This window comes from Balaenoptera acutorostrata, chromosome X (genome assembly GCF_949987535.1).
Source record: "Balaenoptera acutorostrata chromosome X, mBalAcu1.1, whole genome shotgun sequence".
Taxonomy (NCBI): domain Eukaryota; kingdom Metazoa; phylum Chordata; class Mammalia; order Artiodactyla; family Balaenopteridae; genus Balaenoptera; species Balaenoptera acutorostrata.
The window spans coordinates 130,675,420-130,701,385 of record NC_080085.1 but is presented as its reverse complement, the minus strand read 5'-3'; the positions used below and the strand labels follow the sequence as shown (position 1 = coordinate 130,701,385).

At 36.4% G+C, this 25,966-nt stretch overlaps 1 protein-coding gene across 2 annotated transcripts in view; it reads left to right on the top strand.

Moving 5' to 3' along the window:
* The window catches only part of GABRA3 (gamma-aminobutyric acid type A receptor subunit alpha3), a 247,227-nt gene that overhangs the window by 102,908 nt on the left and 118,353 nt on the right, over positions 1 to 25,966 (top strand). For both annotated transcript variants that reach the window (XM_057539110.1, XM_057539108.1), the window contains exon 3: positions 17,541 to 17,662. In XM_057539110.1, the coding sequence (XP_057395093.1) occupies positions 17,541 to 17,662 (122 nt within the window). The remainder of the gene's footprint in view (positions 1 to 17,540; positions 17,663 to 25,966) is intronic.

Here is a 25,966-nt window from a genome sequence, read left to right as displayed (position 1 = left end):
ATTAGAGCTCCAGAACTTGTTTATCTACTACTTGTAAGTTTGTACCTTTAAACAACATCTCCCCATTTCCTCACCAACCCTAACCTCTGGTAACTACCATTCTACTATCGTTTGCACAAGTTCGGTTGTTTTAGATTCCACATATAAGTGATATCATACAGTATTTGTCCTTCTCTAACTTATCTCACTTAGCACAATGCCTTCAAGGTCCATCCATGTTGTCACAAATGGCAGGATTGACTTCTTTCTCATACACATGCCATATTCTCTTGTATATGTGTGTGTGTTTGTGTGTGTATGTGTATATCTCACATTTTCTTTTCCATTGGTGGACACTTAGGTTGTTTCCATACCTTTGCTGTTGTGAATAATGCTGCAGTGAACATGGGGGTGCAGATATCCCTGTGCAACACTGATTTTAATTCCTCCAGATATATACCCAGAAGTGGAATTTCTGGATAATATGGTAGTACCATATTTACTTTTTGAGTAATAACCATACTGTTTTCCATAATAGCTATACCAATTTACATTCCCACAAAGAGTGCACAAGGGTTCCTATTTCTCCACATCCTTGCCAACATTTGTTATCTCTTGTCTTTTGGATAAAAAGCCATCCTAACCGGCAAGTTGATGTCTCATTGTGGTTTTGATTTGCATTTCCCTGATGATTAGTGATGTTGAACACATTTTCACACAACTGATGGCCATTTTTATGTCTTCTTTGGAAAAACGCCTACTCAGGTCCTTTGCCCATTTTTTAATTGGATTATTTTCCCTTTTGCTATTGAGTTGTATGAGTTCTTTATATATTATGAATATTAATTCCTAATCAGATATATGGTTTGGGAATATTTCCTCCCATTCTGTAGGTTTTCTTTTCCATTTATTGCTTGTTTCCTTTGCTGTTCAGAAGCTTTTTAGTTTAATGTAGGCCAGCTTGTTTATTTTAATTTTTGTTGCCTGTGCTATTGGTGACTTATCCAAGAAATTATTGCCAAGACCAATGTAAAGGCTCTTTTCCCCTATGTTTTCTTCAAGGAGATTTACAGTTTCAGGTATTACATTTAAATCTTTGATCCATTTCAAGTTAATTTTATGTGAGTGGTGTAAGGTAGGGGTTCAGTTTTATTCTTTTTCAAGTGGATATCCAGTTTTCCCAATATCATTTATTGAAGAGACTGTCCTTTCCCCAATGTATGTTCTTGGCTCCATCATCAAAAATTAGTCGAGTATATTTGTGGGGTTTTATGTCTGGGCTCTTTATGTTGTTCCACTGATCTATGTGCCTATTTTTATGCCAGTAGCATACTGTTTTGATTACTATAGCTTTGTACTATAGCTTGAAATCAGGTATTGTTATACCTCCAGCTTTGCTCTTCTTTCTCAGGATTGCTTTGGCTATTCAGGGTCTTTTGTGGTCTGAAACAAATTGTAGAATAGTTTTTCCTACTTCTGTGAATAGGAATTTCTTTGGAATTTTGACTGGGATTACATTGAATCTGTAGATCATTATGGGTAGTATGGACATATTTACAGTATTAACCTTCAAATCCAGGAACCTGAGATATCTTTTTATTTATTTGTGTCTTCTTTAATCTCTTTCAATCAGTGTCTTATAGTTTACAGTGTACAGGTCTTTCACCTCCTTGGTTAAACTTATTCCTCAATATTTCATTATTTTTAACGCTATTGTAAATGAGATTGCTTTCTTAACTTCTCTTTCAGATAATTCATTGTTAGTGTATAGAAATGCAACTGATTTCTGTGTCTTGATTTTGTATCCTAAAACTTTACTGAATTCATTTATTTGTTCTAACAGTTTTTTAGTGGAGTCTTCAGGGTTTTCTACATGTCAGATTATATCATCTGCAAACAGAAATGATTTTACTTCTCCTTTCTGATATGGGTGTTTTTATTTCTTTTTCTTGCCTAATTGCTCTGGCTAGAACTTTTATTATTATGTTGAATACAAATGGTAAGAGTGGGCATCTCTGTCTTGATCATACAGGAAAGAGTTTTAACTTATTACCAGAGTATGATGTTAGCTATGGGCTTGTCATAGATGACCTTTATTATGCTAAGGAACATTCCTTCTATACCCAATTTGATGAACATTTTCATCATGATATGATGTTGTATTTGTCAAATACTTTTTCTGCCTCTGTTGAGATGATTATATCATATTTATCTTTCATTCTATTAATGTGGTGTATTACATTTGTTGTTTTGCATGTGTTAAACCATCCTTGCATCCCAGGGATAAATCTCACTTGATCATGGTGAATGATTTTTTTAATGTGCTTTTGAAAACAGTTTGCTAATATTTTGTTGAGAATTTTTACATCTTTATCAGGGATATTTGTCTGTAATTTTATTTTCTTGTGTCTTATTTGGCTTTGATATCAGGGTAATGCTGGCTGCATAAAATGAATTTGGGAGTGTTCCCTCCTCTTCAAATGTTTGCAACAGTTTGCGAAGGATTGGTGTTAATTCTTTAAATGTTTGGTAGAATTCACTGGTGAAACCATCTGATCCTTGGCTCTTCTGTGTTTGGGAGTTTTCTGATTACTGATTCAATCTCCTTAATTGTTATGGGTTTCTTTAGATTTTCTATTTATTCATGATTCATTTTTGGTAGGTCATATGTTTCTAGGAATTTATCCATTTCTTCTTGGTTATCCAGTTTGTTGGCATATAATTGTAGTCTCTCATAATTTTTTATATTTCTGTGCTATCAGTTGTAATGTCTCCTCTTTCATTTCTAGTTTTATTTATTTGAGACTTCTTTCTTGTTTTCTTAGTTAATCTGGCTAAAGCCTTGCCAATTTTGTTTATCTTTTCAAAGCACCAGCTCTTAGTTTCATTGATCTTTTCTATTGTTTTTCTGATCTCTATTTCATTTATTTCTGCTCTGATCTTTGATAATTCCTTCCTTCTGTTAACTTTCAGCTTAGTTTGTTCTTCTATTTCTAGCTTATTTGAGATCTTTCTTGTTTCTTAATGTAGGCATTTACTGCTATACACGTCCCTCTGGGAACTGTTTTGCAGCATCCCACATGTTTCGATATGTTGTGCTTCCATTTTCATTTGTTTCAAAATATTTCTTGATTTCCGTGTTGATTTCTTCTTTAACCCATTTGTTGTTCAGAAGCATGTTGTTCAATCTCTGCATATTTTCAATTTTCCAACGTTCCTCCTGTTATTGATTTCTAGTTTCATACTTCTGTGGTTAGAAAACATAGTTTTTATGATTTCAATCTTCTTAAATTTGCTAAGACATGTTTTATGATATATTACATGAACTATCCTGGAGAATGTTCTGTGTGTGTTAGAGAAAATGTGTATTCTGCTGCTGTTGGATGGAATGTTCTGTAAATGTCTGTTTGGTTTATTTGGTCCAAAGTATCATTCAGATCCATTATTTCCTTATTGATTTTCTATTTGAATGATGGATCCATTGTTGAAAGTGAGGTATTGAAGTCTCCTATTATTATTGCATTGCTGTCTATTTTTCCCTTCAGATCCATTGATAACTGTTTAATATATTTACATGCTACAATATTGAGTGTGCGTGAGTTTACAATTGTTATATCCTTGTGATGAATTGACCCCTTTATCATTATATAATGACCTTCTTGTGTCCTGTTACAGTTTTTGGCTTAAAGTCTCTTTTGTCTGATAAAAATATAGCTACCCCTGCTCTCTTTTGATTTCCATTTGCTTGAAATACCTTCAACCCTTCACTTTCAGCCTGTGAGTGTGCTTAATGCTTAAGTGAGCCTCTTATAGGCAGCATATAGATGGGCCTTGGTATTTGTTGTTGTTGTTTTTATCCATTTAGCTTCTTTGTGTCTTTTTTTTTTTAACATCTTTATTGAAGTATAATTGCCTTACAATAGTGTGTTAGCTTCTGCTTTATAACAAAGTGAATCAGTTATACATATACAATATGTTCCCATTTCTCTTCCCTCTAGCATGTGTCTTTTAATTGAAGAATTTAAAACATTTATATTTAAAGAAATGATTGGATAAAGACTTACTATCACTAAATTTTGATAATGATTTCTGATTGTTTTGAAGTTCATTTTGATAATGATTTCTGATTGTTTTGAAGTTCCTTAGTTTCCTTCCTCCTGTCTTGCTGTCTTTCTTTGTTAGTTGATGATTGTTTTAGTGGTTTGCTTTGATTCTTTTCTCTATATTGTTTGTGTATCTATTACAGATTTTTGCTCTGTGGTTACCATGAAGCTTTCATAATGCATCTTACAATCATCTATTTTAAGCTTATAACAACTTCAATTGCATAAGAAAGTTTTACACATTCACTTGCCCCCCACAGTTTATATTGATGCCTCACTTTTCATCTTTTTATGTTATGTATCTATCAACATAATATTATAGCTGTAACTATTTTCTTTTTCTCCTATCAGACAAAATGTATTTTATTTTTTTATGCTTCTTCTTCAAGATTAACATCTTTTTTTATTTAAAACAATTTTTATTGAAATATGGTTGATTTATAATGTGTTAGTTTCAGGTATACAGCTCAGTAACTCATATATGTATAACTGAGTTATATATATATATATATTCTTTTTAATAATCTCTTCCATTATAGGTTATTACAAGATATTGAATATAGTTCCCTAAGCTATACAGTAGGTCCTTGTTGGTTATCTATTTTATATAGAGTAGTAGGTATATTTTAATCCCAAACTCCTAATTTATCCCTCCCCCCTTCCCCTTTGGTAACCATAAGTTTGTTTTCTATGTCTGTGAGTCTGCTTCTCTTTTGTAAATAAGTTCATTTGTATCATTTTTTTAGATTCCACATATAAGTGATATCATATGATATTTGTCTTTCTCTGTCTGACTTACTTCACTTAGTATAATCTCTTGGTCCATCTATGTTGCTGCAAGTGGCATTATTTCATTCTTTTCATGGCTGAGAAATATTCCATTGTATGTGTATGTATGTGTATATGCATGTATGTGTGTGTGTATATCTATATATCTCACACCTTCTTTATACATTCATCTGTCAATGGAAAACTTAGGTTGCTTCCATGTCTTGGCTACTGTAAATAGTGCTAAAATGAACAGTGAGCTGCATGTATCTTTGCAAATTATGGTTTTCTCCTGATATATGGCCAGGAGTGGGATTGTAGGATCAATAATATGGTAGCTGTATTTTTAGTTTATTAAGGAACCTCCATACTGTTCTCCATAGTGGCTGTACCAATTTACATTCCCACCAACAGTGTAGGAGGGTTCCTTTTTCTCCACACCCTCTCCAGCGTTTATTATTTGTAGACATTTTGATGTTGGTCATTCTGACTGGTGTGAGGTGATACTGGTATGGTATATTGTATTTTGATTTGCATTTCCCTAATACTTAGCAGTGTTGTGCATCTTTTCATGTATCTTTCCACCAACTGTATGTCTTCTTTGGAGAAATGTCTTTTTAGACCTTCTGCCCATTTTTTGATTAGGTTGTTTGTTTTTTTGATGTTGAGCTGTATGAGCTGTTTGTATATGTTGAAAATTAATCCCTTTCAATCATATCATTTGCAAATATTTTATTCCATTCTGTAGGTTGTCTTTTTGTTTTGTTTATGGTTTCCTTTGCTGTGCAAAAGCTTTCAAGTTTAATTAGGTCCCATTTGTTTATTTCTGTTTTTATTTCCATTACTCTAGGAGACGGATCCAAAAAGGTATTGCTGCAATTTATGTCAAAGAATATTCTGCCTAAGTTTTCCTCTAGGAGTTTTATAGTATCTGGTCTTATTTTTAGGTCTTTAATCCATTTTGAGTTTATTTTTGTGTATAGTGTGAGGGAGTGTTCTAACTTCATTGATTTACATGTGGCTGTCCAACATTCCCCTGCCACTTGCTGAAGAGACTGTCTTTTCTGCAGTGTATATTCTTGCCTGCTTTGTCATAGATTAATTGACCATATGTGCATGAGTTTATTTCTGGGCTTTCTATACTGTTCCATTGACCTATGTCTGTTTTAAATACCAGTATACTGTTTTGATTACTGTAGCTTTGTAGTATTATCTGAAGTCAGGGAACCTGATTCCTCCAGTTCCGTTTTTGTTTCTCAAGATTGCCTTGGCTATTCAGGGTCTTTTGTGTTTCCATACAAATTAAAATTTTTTTGTTCCAGTTCTGTGAAAAATGCCATTTGTAATTTGATGAGGATTGCATTGAATCTGTAGATTGCCTTGCGTAGTGTAGTCATTTTGACAATATTAATTCTTCCAATCCAAGAACATGGTTTATCTTTCCATCTGTCTGTGTTGTCCTTGATTTCTTTCATCAGCATCTTATAGTTTTGGGAGTACAGGTCTTTTGCTTCCTTTGGAAGGTTTATTCCTAGGTATTTTATTCTTTTTGATGCAATGGTAAATGGGATTGTTTCCTTAATTTCTCCTTCTGACCTTACATTGTTAGTGTATAGAAATGCAACAGATTTCTGTGTATTAATTTTGTACCCTGCAACTTTACCAAAATCATTGATGAACTCTAGTAGTTTTCTGGTAGCATCTTTAGGACTTTCTATGTATAGTATCATGTCATCTGCAAACAGTGACAGTTTTACTTCTTCTTTTCCAATTTGCACTCCTTTTATTTCTCTTTCTTCTCTGATTTCCATGGCTAAGACTTCCAAAACTATGTTGAATGAAAGTGGTGAGAGTGGACATCCTTGTCTTGTTCCTGATCTTAGAGGAAATGCTTTCAGCTTTTCACCATTGAGTATGGTATTACCTGTGGGTTTGTCATATATGGCCTTTATTATGTTGAGGAAAGTTCCCTCTATGCCTACTTTCTGCAGGGCTTTTATCATAAATGGGTGTTGCATTTTGTTGAAAGCTTTTTCTGTATCTCTTGAGATGATCATATGGTTTTTCTCCTTCAATTTGGTAATATGGTGTATCACGTTGATTGATTTGCATATATTGAAGAATCCTTGCATTCCTGGAATAAACCACACTTGATCATGTTGTATGATCCTTTTAATGTGCTGTTGGATTCTGTTTGCTAGTATTTTGTTGAGGATTTTTGTATCTATGTTCATCAGTGATATTGGCCTGTAGTTTTCTTTCTTTGTGACATCTTTGTCTGGTTTTGGTATCAGGGTGATGGTGGCCTCGTAGAATGATTTTGTGAGTGTTCCTCCTTCTGCTGTATTTTGGAAGAGTTTGAGAAGGATAGGTATTAGCTCTTCTCTAAATGTTTGATAGAATTTGCCTGTGAAGCCATCTGGTCCTGGGCTTTTGTTTGTTGGAAGATTTTAAATCACAGTTTCAATTTCAGTGCTTGTGATTGGTCTGTTCATATTTTCTATTTCTTCCTGGTTCAGTCTCGGCACATTGTGCATTTCTAAGAATTTGTCCATTTCTTCCAGGGTGTCCATTTTATTGGCATAGAGTTGCTTGTAGTAATCTTTCATGATCGTTTGTATTTCTGCAGTGTCAGTTTTTACTTCTCCTTTTTCATTTCTAATTCTATTGATTTGAGTCTTCTCCCTTTTTTTCTTAATGAGTCTGGCTAATGGTTTATCAATTTTGTTTATCTTCTCAAAGAACCAGCTTTTAGTTTTATTGATCTTTGCTATTGTTTCCTTCATTTCTTTTTCATTTATTTCTGATCTGTTCTTTATGATTTCTTTCCTTCTGCTAACTTTGGGGTTTTTTGGTTCTTCTTTCTCTAATTGCTTTAGGTGTAAGGTTAGGTTGTTTATTTGAGATGTTTCCTGTTTCTTGAGGTAGGCTTGTATTGCTATAAACTTCCCTCTTAGAACTGCTTTTGCTGTATCCCATAGGTTTTGGGTCATTGTGTCTCCATTGTCATTTGTTTGTAGGTATTTTTTGATTTCCTCTTTGATTTCTTCAGTGATCACTTGGTTATGAAGTAGTGTATTGTTTAGCCTCCATGTGTTTGTATTTTTTACAGATCTTTTCCTGTAATTGATATCTAGTCTCATAGTGTTGTGGTCGGAAAAGATACTTGATACGATTTCAATTTTCTTAAATTTACCAAGGCTTGATTTGTGACCCAAGATATGATCTATCCTGGAGAATGTTCCATGAGCACTTGAGAAAAATGTGTATTCTGTTGTTTTTGGATGGAATGTCCTATAAATATCAATTAAGTCCATCTTGTTTAATGTATCATTTAAAGCTTGTGTTTCCTTATTTATTTTCATTTTGGATGATCTGTCCATTGGTGAAAGTGGGGTGTTAAAGTCCCCTACTATGATTGTATTACTGTCGATTTCCCCTTTTATGGCTGTTAGTATTTGCCTTATGTATTAAGGTGCTCCTATGTTGGGTGCATAAATATTTACAATTGTTATATCTTCTTCTTGGATGGATCCCTTGATCTTTATGTAGTGTCCTTCTTTGTCTCTTGTAATAGTCTTTATTTTAAAGTCTATTTTGTCTGATATGAGTATTACTCCTCCAGCTTTCTTTTGATTTCCATTTGCATGGAATACCTTTTCCATCCCCTCACTTTCAGTCTGTATGTGTCTGTAGTTCTGAAGTGGGTCTCTTGTACACAGCATTTATACAGGTCTTGTTTTTGTATCCATTCAGCCAGTCTATGTCTTTTTGTTGGAGCATTTAATCCGTTTAAATTTAGGTAATTATTGATATGTATATTCTTACTGCCATTTTGTTAATTGTTTTGGATTTGTTTTTGTAGGTCTTTTTTCTTCCTTTCCTCTTTTGTTCTCTTGTGATTTGATGACTTTTTTAGTGTTGTGTTTGGATTACTATTTCTTATTTGTGTATATATCTATTATATATTTTTGGTTTGTGTTTACCTTGAGGTTTCAATATAACAATCTACATATATACATGATTGTTTTAAATTGCTGATCTCTTAATTTCAAATGCATTGGAAATATCCAGCATCTGCACTCTCCTCCTCTCACGATTACTGGTTTAGATATCATATTTGTGTGTGGATGATTTCCTACCTTTATTGTATGTTTGCCTTTATTAGTGAGCTTTCCCATTTTATAATTTTCTTGTTTCTAGTTGTGGCCTTTTCTTTTCCGCCTACAGAAGTTCCTTTAGCATTTGTTGTAAAGCTAGTTTGGTGGTGCTGAATTCTGTTAGCTACTGCTTGTCTGTAAAGCTTTTGATGTCTCCATCGAATCTGAATGAGAGCCTTGCTGGGTAGAGTATTTTTGGTTGTAGGTTTTTCCCTTTCATCACTTAAAATATATCATGCCACTCCCTTCTGGCCTGCAGAGTTTCTGCTGAAAAATCAGCTGATAACCTTATGGGGTTTCCCTTGTATGTTATTTGTTGCTTTTAAAATTTTCTCTTTATCTTAATTTTTGTCAATTTGATTACTATGTGTCTCAGCATGTTCCTCCTTTGCTTGATCCTGTATGGTACTCTCTGTGATTCCTGGACTTGGGTGACTGCTTCCTTTCCCATGTTAGGGATGTTTTCAGCTATTCTCTTTTCAAATATCTTCTCAGGTCCTTTCTCTCTCTCTACTCTTTCTGGGATCCTTATAATGTGAATATTGTTGCATTTGACATTGCCCCAGAAATCTCTTAAACTGTGCTCATTTTTTTCATTCTTTTTTCTTTATTCTGTTCCATGGCAGTTATTTCCACCACTCTGTCTTCCAGCTCATGTATCCCTTCTTCTGCCTCATTTATTCTGCTATTGATTCCTTCTAGCATATTTTTCAGTAATTTCAGTTATTGTATTCTTCAACTGTTTAGTTGTTTTTTATTTTTTCTAATTCTTTGTTAAAAACTTCTTGTAACTTCTTACTCTGTGCATCCATTATTTTCGCATGATCTTGGATCATCTTTATGATCATTACTTTGAATTCTTTATCTGGTAAATTGCCTACCTCCATGTCACTTAGTCATTCTTTTGGGGTTTTATCTTATTCCTTCGTCTGCAACATATTCCTCTGCTGTCTCATTTTTTCTAAACCTTCTATTTGTATTTTTATGTATGTGGATGGTTAGTTATGTTTCTCCAGCTTGGAGAAGTGGCCATCTGTATGGGATTTGCTATATGCCCCAGAAGTACTCTCTTATCACCCATGGGCCAGGGACCAGCTGGTCCCAAGGTAGATTCTGACCTGTGTTTGCGAACTCAGTTCCACAGGCTGTGGGACTGTATATTTCTTGCTTCTGGTGTCTGCCCCCTGGTGGGTGAGGCTGGTCTAGAGGTTCCTGCAGGCTTCTTGGTGGGAGGGACTGGTGCTTGCCCACTGTTGGGTGGAGTTGGGTCTTGGTCCTCTGGTGGGCAGTGCCATGTCAAGGGGAGTGTCTAGAGGTGGTTGTGAGCTCAAGAAGCCTTTAGGCAGCCTGTCTGTTGATGGATGGGACTGTGTTCCTGCCCCGTTGGCTGTTTGGCCCGAAGTGTCCCAGCACTGCAGTCTACAGGCTGTTGAATTGGGCCAGGTCTTGGTGCTAATGTCCAAGCAAGATGTAAGCCTTCAGATGGGTAATCCCAGGTATGTTCACCTCCAGATTTTATGTCCCCAGAAAACCACAGTTGCCCTCTGCCTCCTCAGGAGACCCTCCAAGACCAGCAAGTAGGGCTGCCCCAGGCTCCTATGAAGTCACTGCTTTTGCCCTGTGTCTCGGTGCATGCAAGACCTTGTGTGTGTCCTCCAAGAGTGGAGTCTCTGTTTCCCCTCTGTTTTTAAATTTTGTTTTATATTGGTGTATAGCTGGTTAACAATGTTGTGTTAGTTTTGGGTGTACAGCATAGTGATTCAGTTATACAGATACCTGTATCTATTCTTTTTAAAGTTCTTTTCCCATTTAGGTTATTACAAAATATTGAGCTATACAGCACTTTTTTTCACTCTAATTTCTTTCTTTTAATTCTCCTCTGACTGGATAATATCAAACTATCTGTCTTCAAGCTCACAGATTCTTTCTTCTGCCTGATAGACCATACTGTTGAAGCTGTCTATTGCATTTTTCATTTTATCCATTGTATTCATCTTCAGAACTTCTGTTTTGTTCATTTTTTAAAAATTTCTGTTTCTTTGTTGAGTTTCTCATTTTGTTCATGTATTGTTTTCCTGAGTACATTGATTTGTCTATCTGTGTTCACTTGAATCTCATTGAGCATCCTTAAAATTATTATTATTATTAATTATACACACAAAAATTCAGGCTGGTTGTTACCTATAGGGGAACAGGAGGGGCTGGGTTGGATTAGCAAAGTACGCACAGGGGCTTTTGGGGTTCTGGTTATTTGGTTACATAGAGGTTCACTTTATAATAATTGAACACTATGCAGATAAGCATTTTTATACTTTTCTCAATGTACAGTTCACAAATGTCTAAAATATAAAACTTTTATGAATTTTAAAATTGTACAACAATGATGTCAAATTATACATATACTTTTGAAGCCCAATGTTATTCAGATTTTTGATTTTGGGCTTTTTCTGGTTTGATACATGTCAATCTAATTTATTCATTTTCATTGCTGTCTAGGATCATATGCATAAGCCAGAGTTTACACTTTCATTCTCTATCTGAGCAAGCGTTATTTCATATTTATGTTTTGCAATTAAAACAGTACATTAGAGAAAACTTGGTACTTTCCTCCTTATGCTCAAGTGAGAAGGTTTCTATTAGAGTCAAATGGACTTGAAATTGCTGAGTCACAAGGACTGTACATCTCCAACTCCTTTAGATCCTGTCAAATTGCTCCTGGAAGTAATTGCATCATCTGACCCTCAGAATAATTCCTGGTCCCTACACATTCCCCAGTATTTGCTATTACCAAACTTTTCAGCCTTTGCACATATGCTGGCTATGAGATGAATCCCCTTGGTGTTTTAACTTGCATCTTCCCAGTTACTAGTAACGTTGAGCATCTTTTCTTGTGTGTCTTGACATTTCTGGATCCTCTTTCATGAACCATCTGTTCTTATCCCTTGCCCATTTTCAATTGAGCTGTTTCTCTTTTTCTAATTGGCATGTAGGAGTTCTTTATATTTTGAATTCTTTTTCAGATAACTCACAGATCTCCATTTCTTTGGGGTCAGTTATTGGAGTATTATTTTGTTCCTTTAGTGGTATCACATTTCCTTACTTTTTCATGTTTCTGATGGGTTTGCATTGATGTCTGTGCATTTAAGGGTGCACTCACCTCTTCCATTCTTTTTGGACTGGCTACAGTAGTGAAAGACTTTCACCTGGGGGTAGTTTTAAAAGGCACCAGCTGGGTGGGATGCAGCCTCCTTGGTTCCTGGGGAGGCACAGTGGTGTAGTCTCTATGCTGCTCCATTGGCAGACATTGCCATTGGTCAGACTGTGGGGGTCTTCTGTGGCCAAGGCTGCAGAGGACCTGCAGGTGGCAATGGCAGATAGGTCTATTGGAATCTTCAGAGGCTAAGGCTACTGGGGTCTTCCTGTTCTCACCCCTTATTTTTTTGCCCATGGGAGGATGTTCTATCTGAGGAGATCCTTCTTAATGCCTGGTCTGGCATGCTGACACACAGAGCCCTCAGAGCCAATGCCCGAGGATCCAGTGCACATGGGACTAACACAGCACCTGGGTTCTGGAGCACAGGTGCACTTGCTGCAGCTATATCACTGGTTTCTAGGGTGTGGGCATGTGTAGATATCCCATGGAACCAGTACCTGGGTCTCAGGGGCTCACCACTGTGACTCTGGCTGGTAGGGAGAGGGCAGAATGCAGCAGTGGCACAAGCCATGGGATGACAAGGTACAATGGTGGCTTGAGCCCAGGGACCAGGGTACAGTAGTAGCATAGCCTGGGGATGGTGGGTCAAAGTTTCAACTCTGGCCCCAGGGGGAAGTTGCAGGATAGCAGTAACACAACTCTGGTAGTAGTCTGTTAAAGCTATGTGTTGGGATCCAGGGACCTGGGCACAGGGCAGTGGCAGCACAGTGTTGGCAATGATGGTCAGAGCTGTGACCTGGAACCCAGGGGATGGGGCTCAGGGCAGTGGCTACCTAGTCCCAGCTATCATGTGTCAGAGCCCTAACCTGAAACCTGAGGGGAGAGCTCAGGTCAGTGGTAACACACCTGGGAATGATGTTTCAAAGCATTGATCTGGGATGGGGGGCGGTGGAGAGCCACAACCTGGAATCCAGAGTTCAGGGTTCAGGGCAGTGGAGCCCACCTCAGCAATGACAGTTCAGAGTCTTGACCTCTGATGGGGGTGTGTGGCCCAGGGCAGCATCTGCATCCCATGCAATGAAGACCCAGAGCCACAACCTGGAATGCAATGGGTGCGTCCCAGATGGCAGCATCAGGACCCTGATAATGGAGGTCTAAGAGTGACTTGGGACCCAAGAGGTGGGGCTCAGGGCAATTTTAGCACCACTGGCAATGATGATTCAGAGCCTTGTCCTGGAACCTGGTGGGTGGGACTCAGGGCAGCAGCAGCAAAGCCTGGATAATGGCAGCCAAAGTGTGACTTATAACCAAGGGGGCTAGGCCAGGGCAGAAGAGGCTTCCTGGTGAAGGTGGGACAAAGCCTTGACCTGTGGCCAGGGGAGGGTGAAGAGCAGAGGCAGCTCCAATCTCATATATGGCAAGATGCTGTGACATCTGATTCCTAAGAGTGGGGTACAGCAGCAGCTGGGGACGCTGAGGGCAAGTCTCACCTCAGTGACAGCTCCAGGGAGTAGAGATGCAGAGGGGGCCACTCCATTTCATCAACTGACATCAGAATCAGGAAAGACTGTGGGAGACCTCTGTAGCAAAAGCTGCAAATGTCCACAATGGTGAGACTTGCTGGGGTTCTCCTGCCCTCCTTCTCCCTGTGTGGTGAACTTCCTCAGAGGTGATTCTTCCAGGTGCAGAGCAGGTCCTGACTGGGAGATGAGGTGACATAGGTAACATGCTTCCTGCACTTTTCTATGTGGCCATCCTTGATTTTTGAGCTCCTCAGGTTTTTGCTACTGCTTCTTTGTTTTCTAGAGCTTTCCCTTAGCTGTTTTCTTCAGTTTGTAGTTATTTATTGTTCTTATGGATTTGTGTGTGTATGTGTGTGTGTGTGTGTGTGTGTGTGTGTGTGTAAGGGGGAGACGAGCTTTGAGACCTCTCCATCTTGTTGACATTACCTTCTGCATAGTAATTTTGAATTTTCTTTATTTTAAAAATCTGTTCTCCCCCAGGAGATATACAGTATTAGGGGAAATGCCATCCTTTTAATGAAGTAAATTTATCCTCTCTTTGGGTTGTTTTATGAACTGTATCAGCAACTCCACATCTGTGCCTCTTCTGCTTCCCCCTGACATAAACACATCAGGGTCCTTCCTCAATGTAGTTGAACTAATACTATTACTTATTACTTACCCTGAACTTAATCACTCGGTGAGCTTAACTTTTCCCATAGCATAGAAGTGCATGTCTTTCAAAGGTGTCTCATTACATTTTCAGGAGTTTGCGGGAAAAGGAATGATCAACCTCAATGTATGTTGAGCTTTACCATTTACAAAGCAATTTTATGTTTATTATCTTATTTACTTATTTCTTCCAAAAGCATTATAAGTTGGGGAATTATCTCTATTTCACATGCAAGGAAATAGTTCACATGATCAGTTAGTGGCAGTCAGGACTAAAACTCTGTTCATTTGACCCTAGTTCTTTGGATTTACCACTATTCCATTTTTAAGACTAGAAAAATGACTAAACTTGCCTAACCTATAGATACTGTATTAGTAACATCATTTTCATTTTTAATGATGCATTATTAATATCATATTTAGTCCAGCCAGTAATGACAGATATAAGGCAAAACAAGCATGGTACTGCATCAGTCTCATCAACTTAATAAGCATGTGGCTTTAAACAATCCCTTTCTTTTGTTGGTGTCTTAGGTTGTCCATCTGTAAAATGAAGGGAAATAATTACATGATCTCTAAGGTCCTCCATAATCCTGACATACTATGATTCTTTGTTGTTCCCCCAGACTATTTTGGATGGGTACAAACTACAGAATCTTCAGCTTGTTGCAGTTCAGTTATTTAAGAAGAGAGAGTTCTAACTTGGGTTCTAGATTAAACAAGATTCCAGCTCCCCCTGCAATAATTTACCACATAAGAAAAAAAATTTATCAGTAATCAAGTGCAAAATCATAGAGAAATCTATTGAAAATTGTTTTGGAATGATACTTAGCATTGATTTTTGACTTAAATTTTAAAAGTTATTAGTGAAGAATGCTGCTAACATATCAACACAGAATCAGCAAGGGATGGAAATGCATCATCAAGGAAGTTATTATTTCAGTAAGAGAGGCAGCACAGTATATTGGCCTTATATTCAGGAATTCTGGATCCAAATTTTAACTTCTCCATTAACACTCAGTGTGGTTAAAACTTATGTTCAGGGACTTTACAATTCCCATCTATAAATCCACCTGGAGTGGATATCTCTGAAGCCCTTTATAGCTTGCTATGACTCTGTGAAGATTCTACTTTTTATCCCCTTCCAGTAATCAAAAAATTGGCTTTTCTTTCAATTCATAGACCTATTTCCCAGAAATCAAACTAGGCTAACCAGGGTCAAGATTCCCCGCAGTGAGAGTTAAGGGAAAATGAGAAAGAGGTTTTCACAAAATCAATTGAGCTCCCGTAGCCTCTCCCCACAGCCCATGTAAGATGGATTCAGAATATTGGTGATTAAGTCAAATGTGAGCCAAGACCTGACAGGGTGTCTGTTTTTATCTCTTCAGCATATTGATGTCAGTTTGTTAGCTCTGCACTACAGTTTCCGTCTTTCTTCCCCCTTCCAAATGAGGTAGCTGTATCACTTCTGGTACTCTTCACTAAACCAGCCAATCACCTCTAGTCTTCACTGGTTTCCAGTGCTTCTTGACCAAAGCTTTCCTTATGGCTTTGGTTGATGGGGGTGCCAATATTTTGTTGTGACTATTTACATTTGAACTATGCATTCGAGTACATAAACTACTATTTTACAAAAGAGAAAACAGACTTTGAATACTTCTAGATATTAAGTATTAAGTCTGGAAATTTTAATGTATTATTTATTATTGATACAACATATCAGTGAAGTTATTTTAATTTTAAAGATGAGAAAGCTATTACTAGAGGTGTTACGTGACTTGCTTAAGGTCACTCAACTAATAAATTCAAATTCATGTCTCCAGACTTTTTAAGCCTAGATCCCTTTTTCATTCTACGTGTATCTATTTTATCATTTGAGTCTCTCAGAACACCTGTAAGCAGGGGAGAGATTACCTTGTTTTACCTTTTTTTTATGCTCTGTTTTTTTCTTTAGGCACATAGTTGATGCTCATTAAAGATGCATTGAATGATTATGTGAATTGAATTAGGCTTATGAACTAAGGAATTTGGGTTCAAAATGACTTTTCAAAGTTTATCAGCTAGGGAGTGGCAGTTTAGAGTGAGAACTATTCAATTCAGATGTTCCTACTATTTTGGCGGGAAGACATATTGACTGCCTCTCAAGATTCCTTCTAACTGTTAACCTGTCTCTTATTGCCCCGATTAACTGGATGCTATGAATAGTTATTATATATCTATTAATGGCAACCTTCTGGGTCCAAAGTAAGAATGGGTAAAACTGAGACCTATAGGACTATAATTTGCTTAATTGTCTACTCCAAATCACGAATACAGCTGGCACTAGGATGTAAGATTCCTGACTTCTAGATTATTACTTGATTCTACACCAGGCTTCTTGACCCTTGGCAACAGCCATTTCCTTCACTATATCTCTTTCCCCAAAACTACCCAGGGCCTTTCTTTATTTCTAGTCTCGTCAAACCACACCAAGCTCCTCCTCATAAAGTGAAAGCATTAGTCACAGCCTCGGCCTGATTAGGTGATTAGTAAAGTGCCTACTGCTTGGAAAGGCTTGTAGAAGGCATCCACACTGCATAAGCAGAAGGTAGCTGAGGGTCTCTAGAAAATCAGAAAATTTGGATTATAGTTCTATCTCTGACCCTCACTAGCAATACGACTGTGGGCAAATTTGGTGTTCTCTCTGAGCTTATTTCCCCATGTATGAAATGAAAGAAATTAGGAATCTCTTAAGAGTTCTGGTAGCTTTAACATTTAATGAACTGCTATTGCTTTGTTGCCCTATCTCCATAGGGTGAGAGATAGGTAGATTACATGTAATTCAAAGGTCTTTCTGGCTCTGTTGTCTTGTGAACCTGTGTTTCTCTAGGCTAGAAAAGGGGTAAGTTAACAAAATTTTCCTTTTTTTTTTGAGGCCCTTTTGTTCATGAAACAAAATGTGATAAATCAACTTTATGCCAGATATTATTCCCACAGATATCCTGTCCAAGATTTCTACTGGTGTTTCTCCACTGCTGGGTTGGGGCTGGACTGTATGTTTGGTAAAGCTCATGCCAAAGTGCTTGCTGGTTTGGTTGAGGTACAAAGCTATTTAATTGGCCCAGTCTACTGATTGACATTTTCTTGAATTAAAGTGTTAGACATGTAATTGTTTGCTATTAAGAACTATTATTTTGTGTCTCTTTTTCTTCCACCGCCTCAGACTCTCTCCGAAGCATGCTCCAGATATTCCTGATGACAGCACCGACAACATCACTATATTCACCAGAATCTTGGATCGTCTTCTGGATGGCTATGACAACCGGCTGCGACCTGGGCTTGGAGGTCAGTTATTGTTTCAAGATCTTCTTGGCTATTGTCATCTGAAAAGATTCTTAAGGTACCTTCAATAGTGTCTTGATCAATGAGGTTAGTGTAAAGCTGAGTTTCTTCCCTCTGAGCACTGGAAATTAGTTCTAATCCTTCATTTCAATGGTCAGTCTCTCTGGTCTGGTTTTGGAAGGTTCCAAATTTCACTTAGGTAAATGCATATAGGGTATTAAACCACAACATTGGGCCACAACCATTTCTGGTAATAAAATACCAATCCCTGCCTGGATGGCAGGTGTGTCCCAGGAGCAGCTGGGAAACATGTCTTTGTTCTAAAAACACTGAGCACATATCAGCCTGATATTCCAAAGAGGAGAAATCTGTTGGCTAGATGGGATCTCAGTTTAGTATGATCAGCAATATGATCGCAATGAAGTAAATGCATTATAATACCTCATGGACCATATTGAAAGGACAAGTATGCCAATGTATTTATGTTTTTTTTCCTGAACCATTTGAGAATTAGATGCAGATATCATAACCCTTTATCCCTAAATACTTCAGTGTGTATTTTCTTAGAACAAAGAAGTTATTTTATAAAATTACAATGAAATTATAAATTTAGAAAATGTGACCTGACATAATACTATTTTCTAATCTGTAGTCCATATTCAACTTTTGCCAATTATCTACATTTATTATATGATATTCTATTGTAATAAAACCCTTTCCTTCTCTTTAGTTAATTAGGTAGCTATCAGCATGAACAGATGGATTCTTATTTTATTCAATGAATTGTAATCCATTAATATTATTATATATTATTATCTATTTTTATCAATTTTTGTTCATAATTTCCCGTGTTTGCTTAGTGGGAGCCTATTAAAGCTGACTTTTGATATAGTCTCATTTTTAAGCACTTTTTGACTTTATGGCATAACAGTATATTCCAGACTTAACTTGTACTCTCCCTTATTCAGCCTTATAATCAATCATTTTTTCCAAGAAGAAACAGGATCTTTTTGTGTGGGAAATTATATTTAAAATCCAACTTCTGTGTACTAGGTATTTTCATTGTTACTGGGTGTCATTTGCTTCTAGGACCTTTCAGTGGACAGAATTGAGAAAATAGAAAATTACATATATACATATACACACACCTGTATATATTCATATATATACATATAGACATATATACAAATATGTGTATAAATGTAGACATATATGTGTATGTGCATGTGTAATGAGTCTATACTGATACTGCTAATTCCAATAGAACAAATTATTCTTCATTGATTTACTAATTTGTTTTATCCTACAATATACATAAAATAGTAAATAGTGTTGGAATTACTATACCTATACCACTATAATAAACTCAATTATTAATTAAAGTTAAAGATATGTTTGCATGGTCTTTTTTTGGTGTTGTTTGTTTTTAGATGAAGGCTATATGGCTCTTGCTTTAATATAAATAATAGATTGGAACAGGGCAGTATTGGAGGAAGAGAAGACCAGTCACAAATTGATTTCAGTTGTCCAGGATGAAGGTGATGATTGTGGGAATGTAGAGAATTTGGTGACTGATTAAATTATGGGATTAGGGGGAAAGGGAGGAGAAAATGATAACCTTTAAGTTCCTGGTTTAGATGACTGAGTGGTGCCATTTTCTAAAATAAGGAGTATTGGAGGAGGAACAGTAGTATTTTGTTTTATTCTGTTTCTTTTGGAGTTTGGTTGGAACAAAGAAGGTAGGGGAAGGAGGTGGAAATTAGTTGTAGACATGCAGAGTTTGAGTACCCATGAAAAATATGCATGGAGCCTTTTGCTCTGCCTAACATGGAGTAACAGGAACCAGATTTATCTTCTTAAAAGACAACTAAGAAATGAACAAACATAGTATGTAGCAGTTATTAGAAATTGAACAAAGGCAGCACAGGACAGTGATTCTTGAAAGAAGGGAAACAAGCTGAGCCGTAGGATTATATCACCTTACTGCCTCGATAAATTTCAGGCTGCAGTGTAGGGAGGGAGAATCCACATAGTGCCTGGTGGACTCCCTCAGTTGATGAGAAAGAGTTTTGAATTTGGGGTGGCCAAGATGGCTAAAATTTGTAGGGCAGAGAAGAAGCAAGAGGTGCATGGAGAAGTGAGAGTTGTGCAGTGGGAAAGATCCAGAAATCTGCTGAGAATTTCCCTCAAGTTTTCAGGTAAGTACCGCTCAGCTCATGCATATAAGGAAACAGCCCAAGGTTGAGGAAAGGACCACTGGACTACAGCAGATGGAATAATAGGGTTGGGAATAACTTGTGTTCCCTCCAACCAGAGTGGAAAAACTTGCAACATATGGGGTTGGGGTAGGGTACTCAGAAGAATATGGCTTCAGTGGCATGGCAAAACCATCCCCAAACAAAGGCTGTTCTGGTCCCAACTAATAAAGTTTAAAAGCAAGCTTCAAAAGTAAATATAAAAATGTTTTCAGAACATTATCTCAGAACAAAGTTTAAGAATATTTACACAAGGTGAATGTACAATGGCTGGTATCTGGTCAAAAATTACCAGACATGTAAAGAAGCAAGAAAATACAACCCAAAAAGGCAGAATAATCAATCAATAAAAGCAGATGCATAAATGGCACAGATGAATTAGTAGATAAGTATATTAAAATAGATATGTCTAAATTCTATACGTTCAAAAGTAGAGGAGAATATGAGCATGTTGAATAGAGACATGTAAGTTAAAAAAACAAAAACAAATTGAACTTCTAGGTATAAAAAGCATAATATCAGAGGTGAAATATATACCAGATGGGACTAACAGCAGATTAGACACTGAGGAAGAAAAGATTGATGAGCTTGAAGGCATAGCGATGGTAGCTAGCAAAAATGAAACACAGAGTGAAGAAAAGACTGAAAAAGTGAACAGGACATCAATGCACTGTGGGATAGCTTCAAGTGGCCTACTATAAGTGTAACTAGATTATCTGAAGGGAGAGGCAGAAAATGTCTTTGAAGAAAATCTAGTCAAAAATATTCTAAATTTGATGAAAATTATAATCTGCCCAAACCAAGTTCAACAAACAAGAAACATGAAGAAAATTACACCAAGGGAAATTATCAAATTGCTTAGAACTAGTGATAAAGAGAAAATCTTTAAAGGAAACATAATGAAACAGAACATTTATATACACAGGGAAAATTTTAGAAAGACAGCAGGCTTCTTGTCAGAAACAGGGAAGCAAGAAAGTAGTTAGCAACAGCTTTAAAATACTAAAAATGTTAATCTAGAATTCTGTACCAGAGATAATATATTTTAAAACCATAGGTAAAATAAATACATTTTCTGACATATAGAGGCTAAAAAATTCATCACCAGCATATCTGTACTGTAAGAAATGTTAAGGGAGATGTGTCAGGCAGAAGGAAAATGATGCTAGATGGAAATATGGATCTATAGGACTTCCCTGTTGGTCCAGTGGTTAAAACTCCATGCTCCCAATGCAGGGTGCCCGGGTTCAATACTGGGTCAGGAAACTAGATCCGTCATGCCACAACTAAGAGCCCATATGCCGGAAGTAAGACTCGGTGCAGCCGAATAGAATAGAATAGAATAGAATAGAATAGAATAGAATAGAATAGAATAGAATAAAAATAAAATAAAATAAATAAATAAAATTAAAATGGATGTATAAAAAGGAAGGAAGAGCAACAAAAATGGAAAATATATGGGTAAATATGTCTCTTTTTTTCTAAATATCTTAAATAAATAACTACTGAAAGCAAAAATAATAACATTGTATTGTGTGGTTTATAATGTATATGTGAGGAAAATGTATGACAACAATAGCACAAAGGCCAGAAGATGAAATGGAAATATACTGCACATGATGTGATATGATATTAATGCTTGTAGGTAGATTGTAATAAATTAAGAATGTGCACTGTAGAACTTAAAAATTATAGCTAATAAAGCAAGAAAGTTTATAAAATGGATAATAAAAACAATAGGAAGGCAGAAAAAGAGAAAAAAGTAACAAAGAATAGATGAAACACATGGAAAACCAATAGCAACCATATTAATCATCACATTAAATATAAATAATCTAAACATCTATTTTAAAAGGCAGAGATGGTCAAAATAGATAAAAAGAAAGACCCAAAATTGGTCCCTGAGAGAAACCCCCTTTAAAGACAGACAGAGAAAGACAAATATATGATATCGCTTATATACGGAATCTAAAAATAATGATACAAATGAACTTATTTACAAAACAGAAACAGACTCACAGACTTAGAGAACAAACTTAAGGTTACTGGGGGAAAGGGTGGGGGAGAGGGATAGATTGGGAGTTTGGGATTGACATGTACACACTACTATATATAAAACAGATAACCAACGAGGACCTACTGTATAGCACAGGCAACTCTGCTCAATATTCTGCAATAACTGAAATGGGAAAAGAATTTGAAAAAGAATAGATACATGTATATGTATAACTGAATCACCTTGCTGTACACCTGAAACTAACACCACATTGTTAATAAACTATGCTCCAATATAAAGAGAAAGAAAAGAAAAGAGTACATAACAATCCTAAGTATTTATGCACCTAATCATAGACATGAAGCAAAAACAAGAAACTGAAAGGAGGAAGAGATGATCTATAATTATAGTTAGAGATTTTAACACTCCTCTCTCAATAAACAATATAACAATAAACAATATAAACAATATAGACAAAAAATAAGTAAAGGTAGCAGAAAGAGGAACCATTGTCAACCAACTTGACTTAATTGTCATTTATAGAACACTCCAACAAACAGCAGCAGAATACACCTTCTTTTCAACTGAACCTACAACATTTACCAAGATAGACCATATTCTTTGTTGTAAAAATATTAAAAGAATTCACAGTATACAAAGTATGTTCTCTGGCCAAAAGGAATAAAATTAGAAATTAAAAACAGATATATCTGGAAAATCTCCAAGTACTTGTGAACTAAATAATATACTTCTAAATAAAATATAAGTCAAAGAAGAACTCAAAAGAAAAATTTTAAACCTTTTCAATTAAACAAAATTAGAAACATGGTATAAAGTAGTGCTAAATTAAAGAAAACTTATAATACTAGATAACTGTGTTAGAAAAGACTAACCTTAAATCAAGGCCCCATGCCTGGGGTTGACAGCAGCCTCAGGTCTCCTCTGCTTGCCTTTTCCAGCATGGACCACTGCCCCATGAACCAGATCAAGGACACTTGAGGGCACAGTAACCTCAGCAGTGCCATGTCCAAGTTAGAGTCTAGATTCCATGAGTGGGGGCTGGGAGGATGAAGGGATTTCTTACCTCTCAGCCAAACTTGCCCAGAATTTAGCCATAGCAATAGGTAGCTTGCTCTAGGATGAGAAATGCTGGTGTCTTGCCCCTCCCAGGAAGATAGCCCTCCAAATGGGAGCTGGGAGAAGAGAGAGCCCTATGTTCTTTCTGGGCTGCACCAGTCTGGAGTAGAGCTTCCTTCAGACTGATCTGGGAAGGGGGAGGGTGGGAACAGTTCTTGTTTTAAATATTCTGGACTCTTGATTTCCTTACTGAGTTTTAGTAGATTTTCTTTAATAAATAGTTTACTTTTCTTTTGTTTTATGCCCTTAGGACCATTTCCAGAAACTTTAAATTGTAGTTTTTAAAATACATTTTGCAAGTTTCACTGAGGAGCAAGTCTGCAGAGCTCGTCATGCTTTCATGCCAGAAATGGAATTTCTAGTAACATTTTTTTTAGATGTCATCAGATTATATACCTAGATGATTATGTCATATGAGAAGAAAGTTTTAATTCTTCCTGTGCTATATGGATGCACTGTTTTTTTTTTCTTCTTTTAGTGCACTGACTAGACCTCGCATATAATGTTGAACAGAAAAGATGAAAACAGACACCATTGTCTGTTTTTGATCTTACAGAGAAAGCTTCCAGTCTTTCACCATAAAGTATGATGTTAGGTGTAAGTTTTTCTTAGATGCATTTTATCAAGTTTAGGGAGTTCTCTTCTACTCTGGTTTTGAAAGTTTTTAACGAGAATGAATATTGCAATTTTTCAAATGCTCTTGCTGTGTCTATTGAGTTGATTCTATGACTTTTTAAAAAATTTGCTAATATGGTGAATTACATTGATTTTCAAATGTTTAAACCAACCTTCATTCTCATGATAAATGCCACTTGTATATTAATTACTTTATACTATAGATAGGTTTGAGATCTGGTAGTATAAGTCCTCTGGCTTTGTTCTTCTTAAAGATTGTCTTGGCTATTCCTGGCCCTTTGCATTTCTAGATAACTTTTAGAATCAGATTATCATTTTCTAAAAAAATCTGGGATTGACTTTGCCTTGAGTCTATAGGTTAACTTGAGGAATTTAAAAAATTCTTTATAATACTACACCTTCTAAATGATGAGCATGATATATTTCTCCATTCATTTTGTTCTCCTTTAATTTCTCTCAATTATGTTTTGGCATTTTTATTTTAGAGGTCTTGCATATTTTTGATTAATCAATGCCTTGAGACCTGATTTTTATTTTTAAATTTTGTTACTGCTGTGTAGAAATATGATTGGTTTTATTATTTTATTTAAATTAATTTATTTTATTTTATTTATTTTTGGCTGCATTGGGTCTTTGTTGCTGCGCATGGGCTTTCTCTAGTTGTGGCGAGTGGAGGCTACTCTTCGTTGTGGTGCATAGGCTTCTCATTGTGGTGGCTTCTCTTGTTGCGGAGCACGGGCTCTAGGCACCTGGGCTTCAGTAGGTGTGGCACGTGGGCTCAGTAGTTCTGGCTCTCGGGCTGTAGAGCGCAGGCTCAGTAGTTGTGGCACACGGGCTTTGTTGCTCCGCGGCATGTGGGATCTTCCCGGATGAGGGCTCGAACCCGTGTCCCCTGCATTGGCAGGCAGATTCATAACCACTGCACCACCAGGGAAGCCCATGATTGGCTTTGTATTTGCCTTTCTATCCAGAGACCTTGTTGTATTGACTTATTGGTTTTAATAGTTTTCTATTGTTTCTTTTACATTCTCTTAATACATATTTATATCATTTAGGTTCACTTAGGTTTTTAATTCAGGACTACACAAATTCCTTGATATGTTAATGATAATTATGAATATATAGGATGAAGTTTTAGTATGTAGTCTTTTGTGACCATGGGACGTTTCTCCCCCCAAAACACCTATTAAGATCTCAGTTGGAATGTAAGTAACCCATAGACCAGATTGGGAAATGCTGCTCTGGAGACCTCCCTGGTTTTTTAATATCCAACCTAAAGTGTGCTTTCTAGAAGTGAGCATAATACGCTAAATATGTTCTAGTTACCTCACGGTAAAACAGGGACTAATGTAGTGTAAAAGAGAATCAGCCTACTTGGTGATGACATTACCCCCTTGGATTACTCTGAGCTTATTATCAAGTAAAATCCACCAGATCTTTTTCTCATAAGTATTGACCAGCCAATTGCCTCAATCTGATGTACTATGGTATTTATTTTTAAACACTAATGCATGATTTTCCCTATTTATCCTTATTAAATTTCATTCTATATGTTTCACTCTAATCATGTCAACCCACATAAAACTTTTGAAATCCTAAAAGTTCAATGTATTACTATCACTTTTATTTTTTTATTTTATTTTATTTTTTAACATCTTTATTGGAGTATAATTGCTTTACAATGGTGTGTTAGTTTCTGCTTTATAACAAAATGAATCAGTTATACATATACATATATCCCCATATTTCTTCCCTCTTGCGTCTCCCTCCCTCCCACCCTGTGTATCCCACCCCTCTGGGTGGTCACAAAGAATCGACCTGACCTCCCTGTGCTATGTGGCTGCTTCCCACTAGCTATCAATTTTACATTCGGTAGTGTATATTTCTCCATGCCACTCTCTCACTTTGTCCCAGCTTACCCTTCCCCCTACCCATATCCTCAAGTCCATTCTCTAGTAGGTCTGTGTCTTTATTCCCATCTTACCCCTAGATTCTTCATGACCATTTTTTTTTTTTAGATTCCATGTATATGTGTTAGCATACGGTATTTGTTTTTCTCTTTCTGACTTACTTCACTCTGTATGACAGACTCTAGGTCCATCCACCTCACTACAAATAACTCCATTTCGTTTCCTTTTATGGCTGAGTAATATTCCATTGTACATATGTGCCACATCTTCTTTATCCATTCATCTGTTGATGGACACCTAGGTTGCTTCCATGTCCTGGCTATTGTAAATAGAGCTACAATAATCATTGTGGTACATGACTCTTTTTGAATTA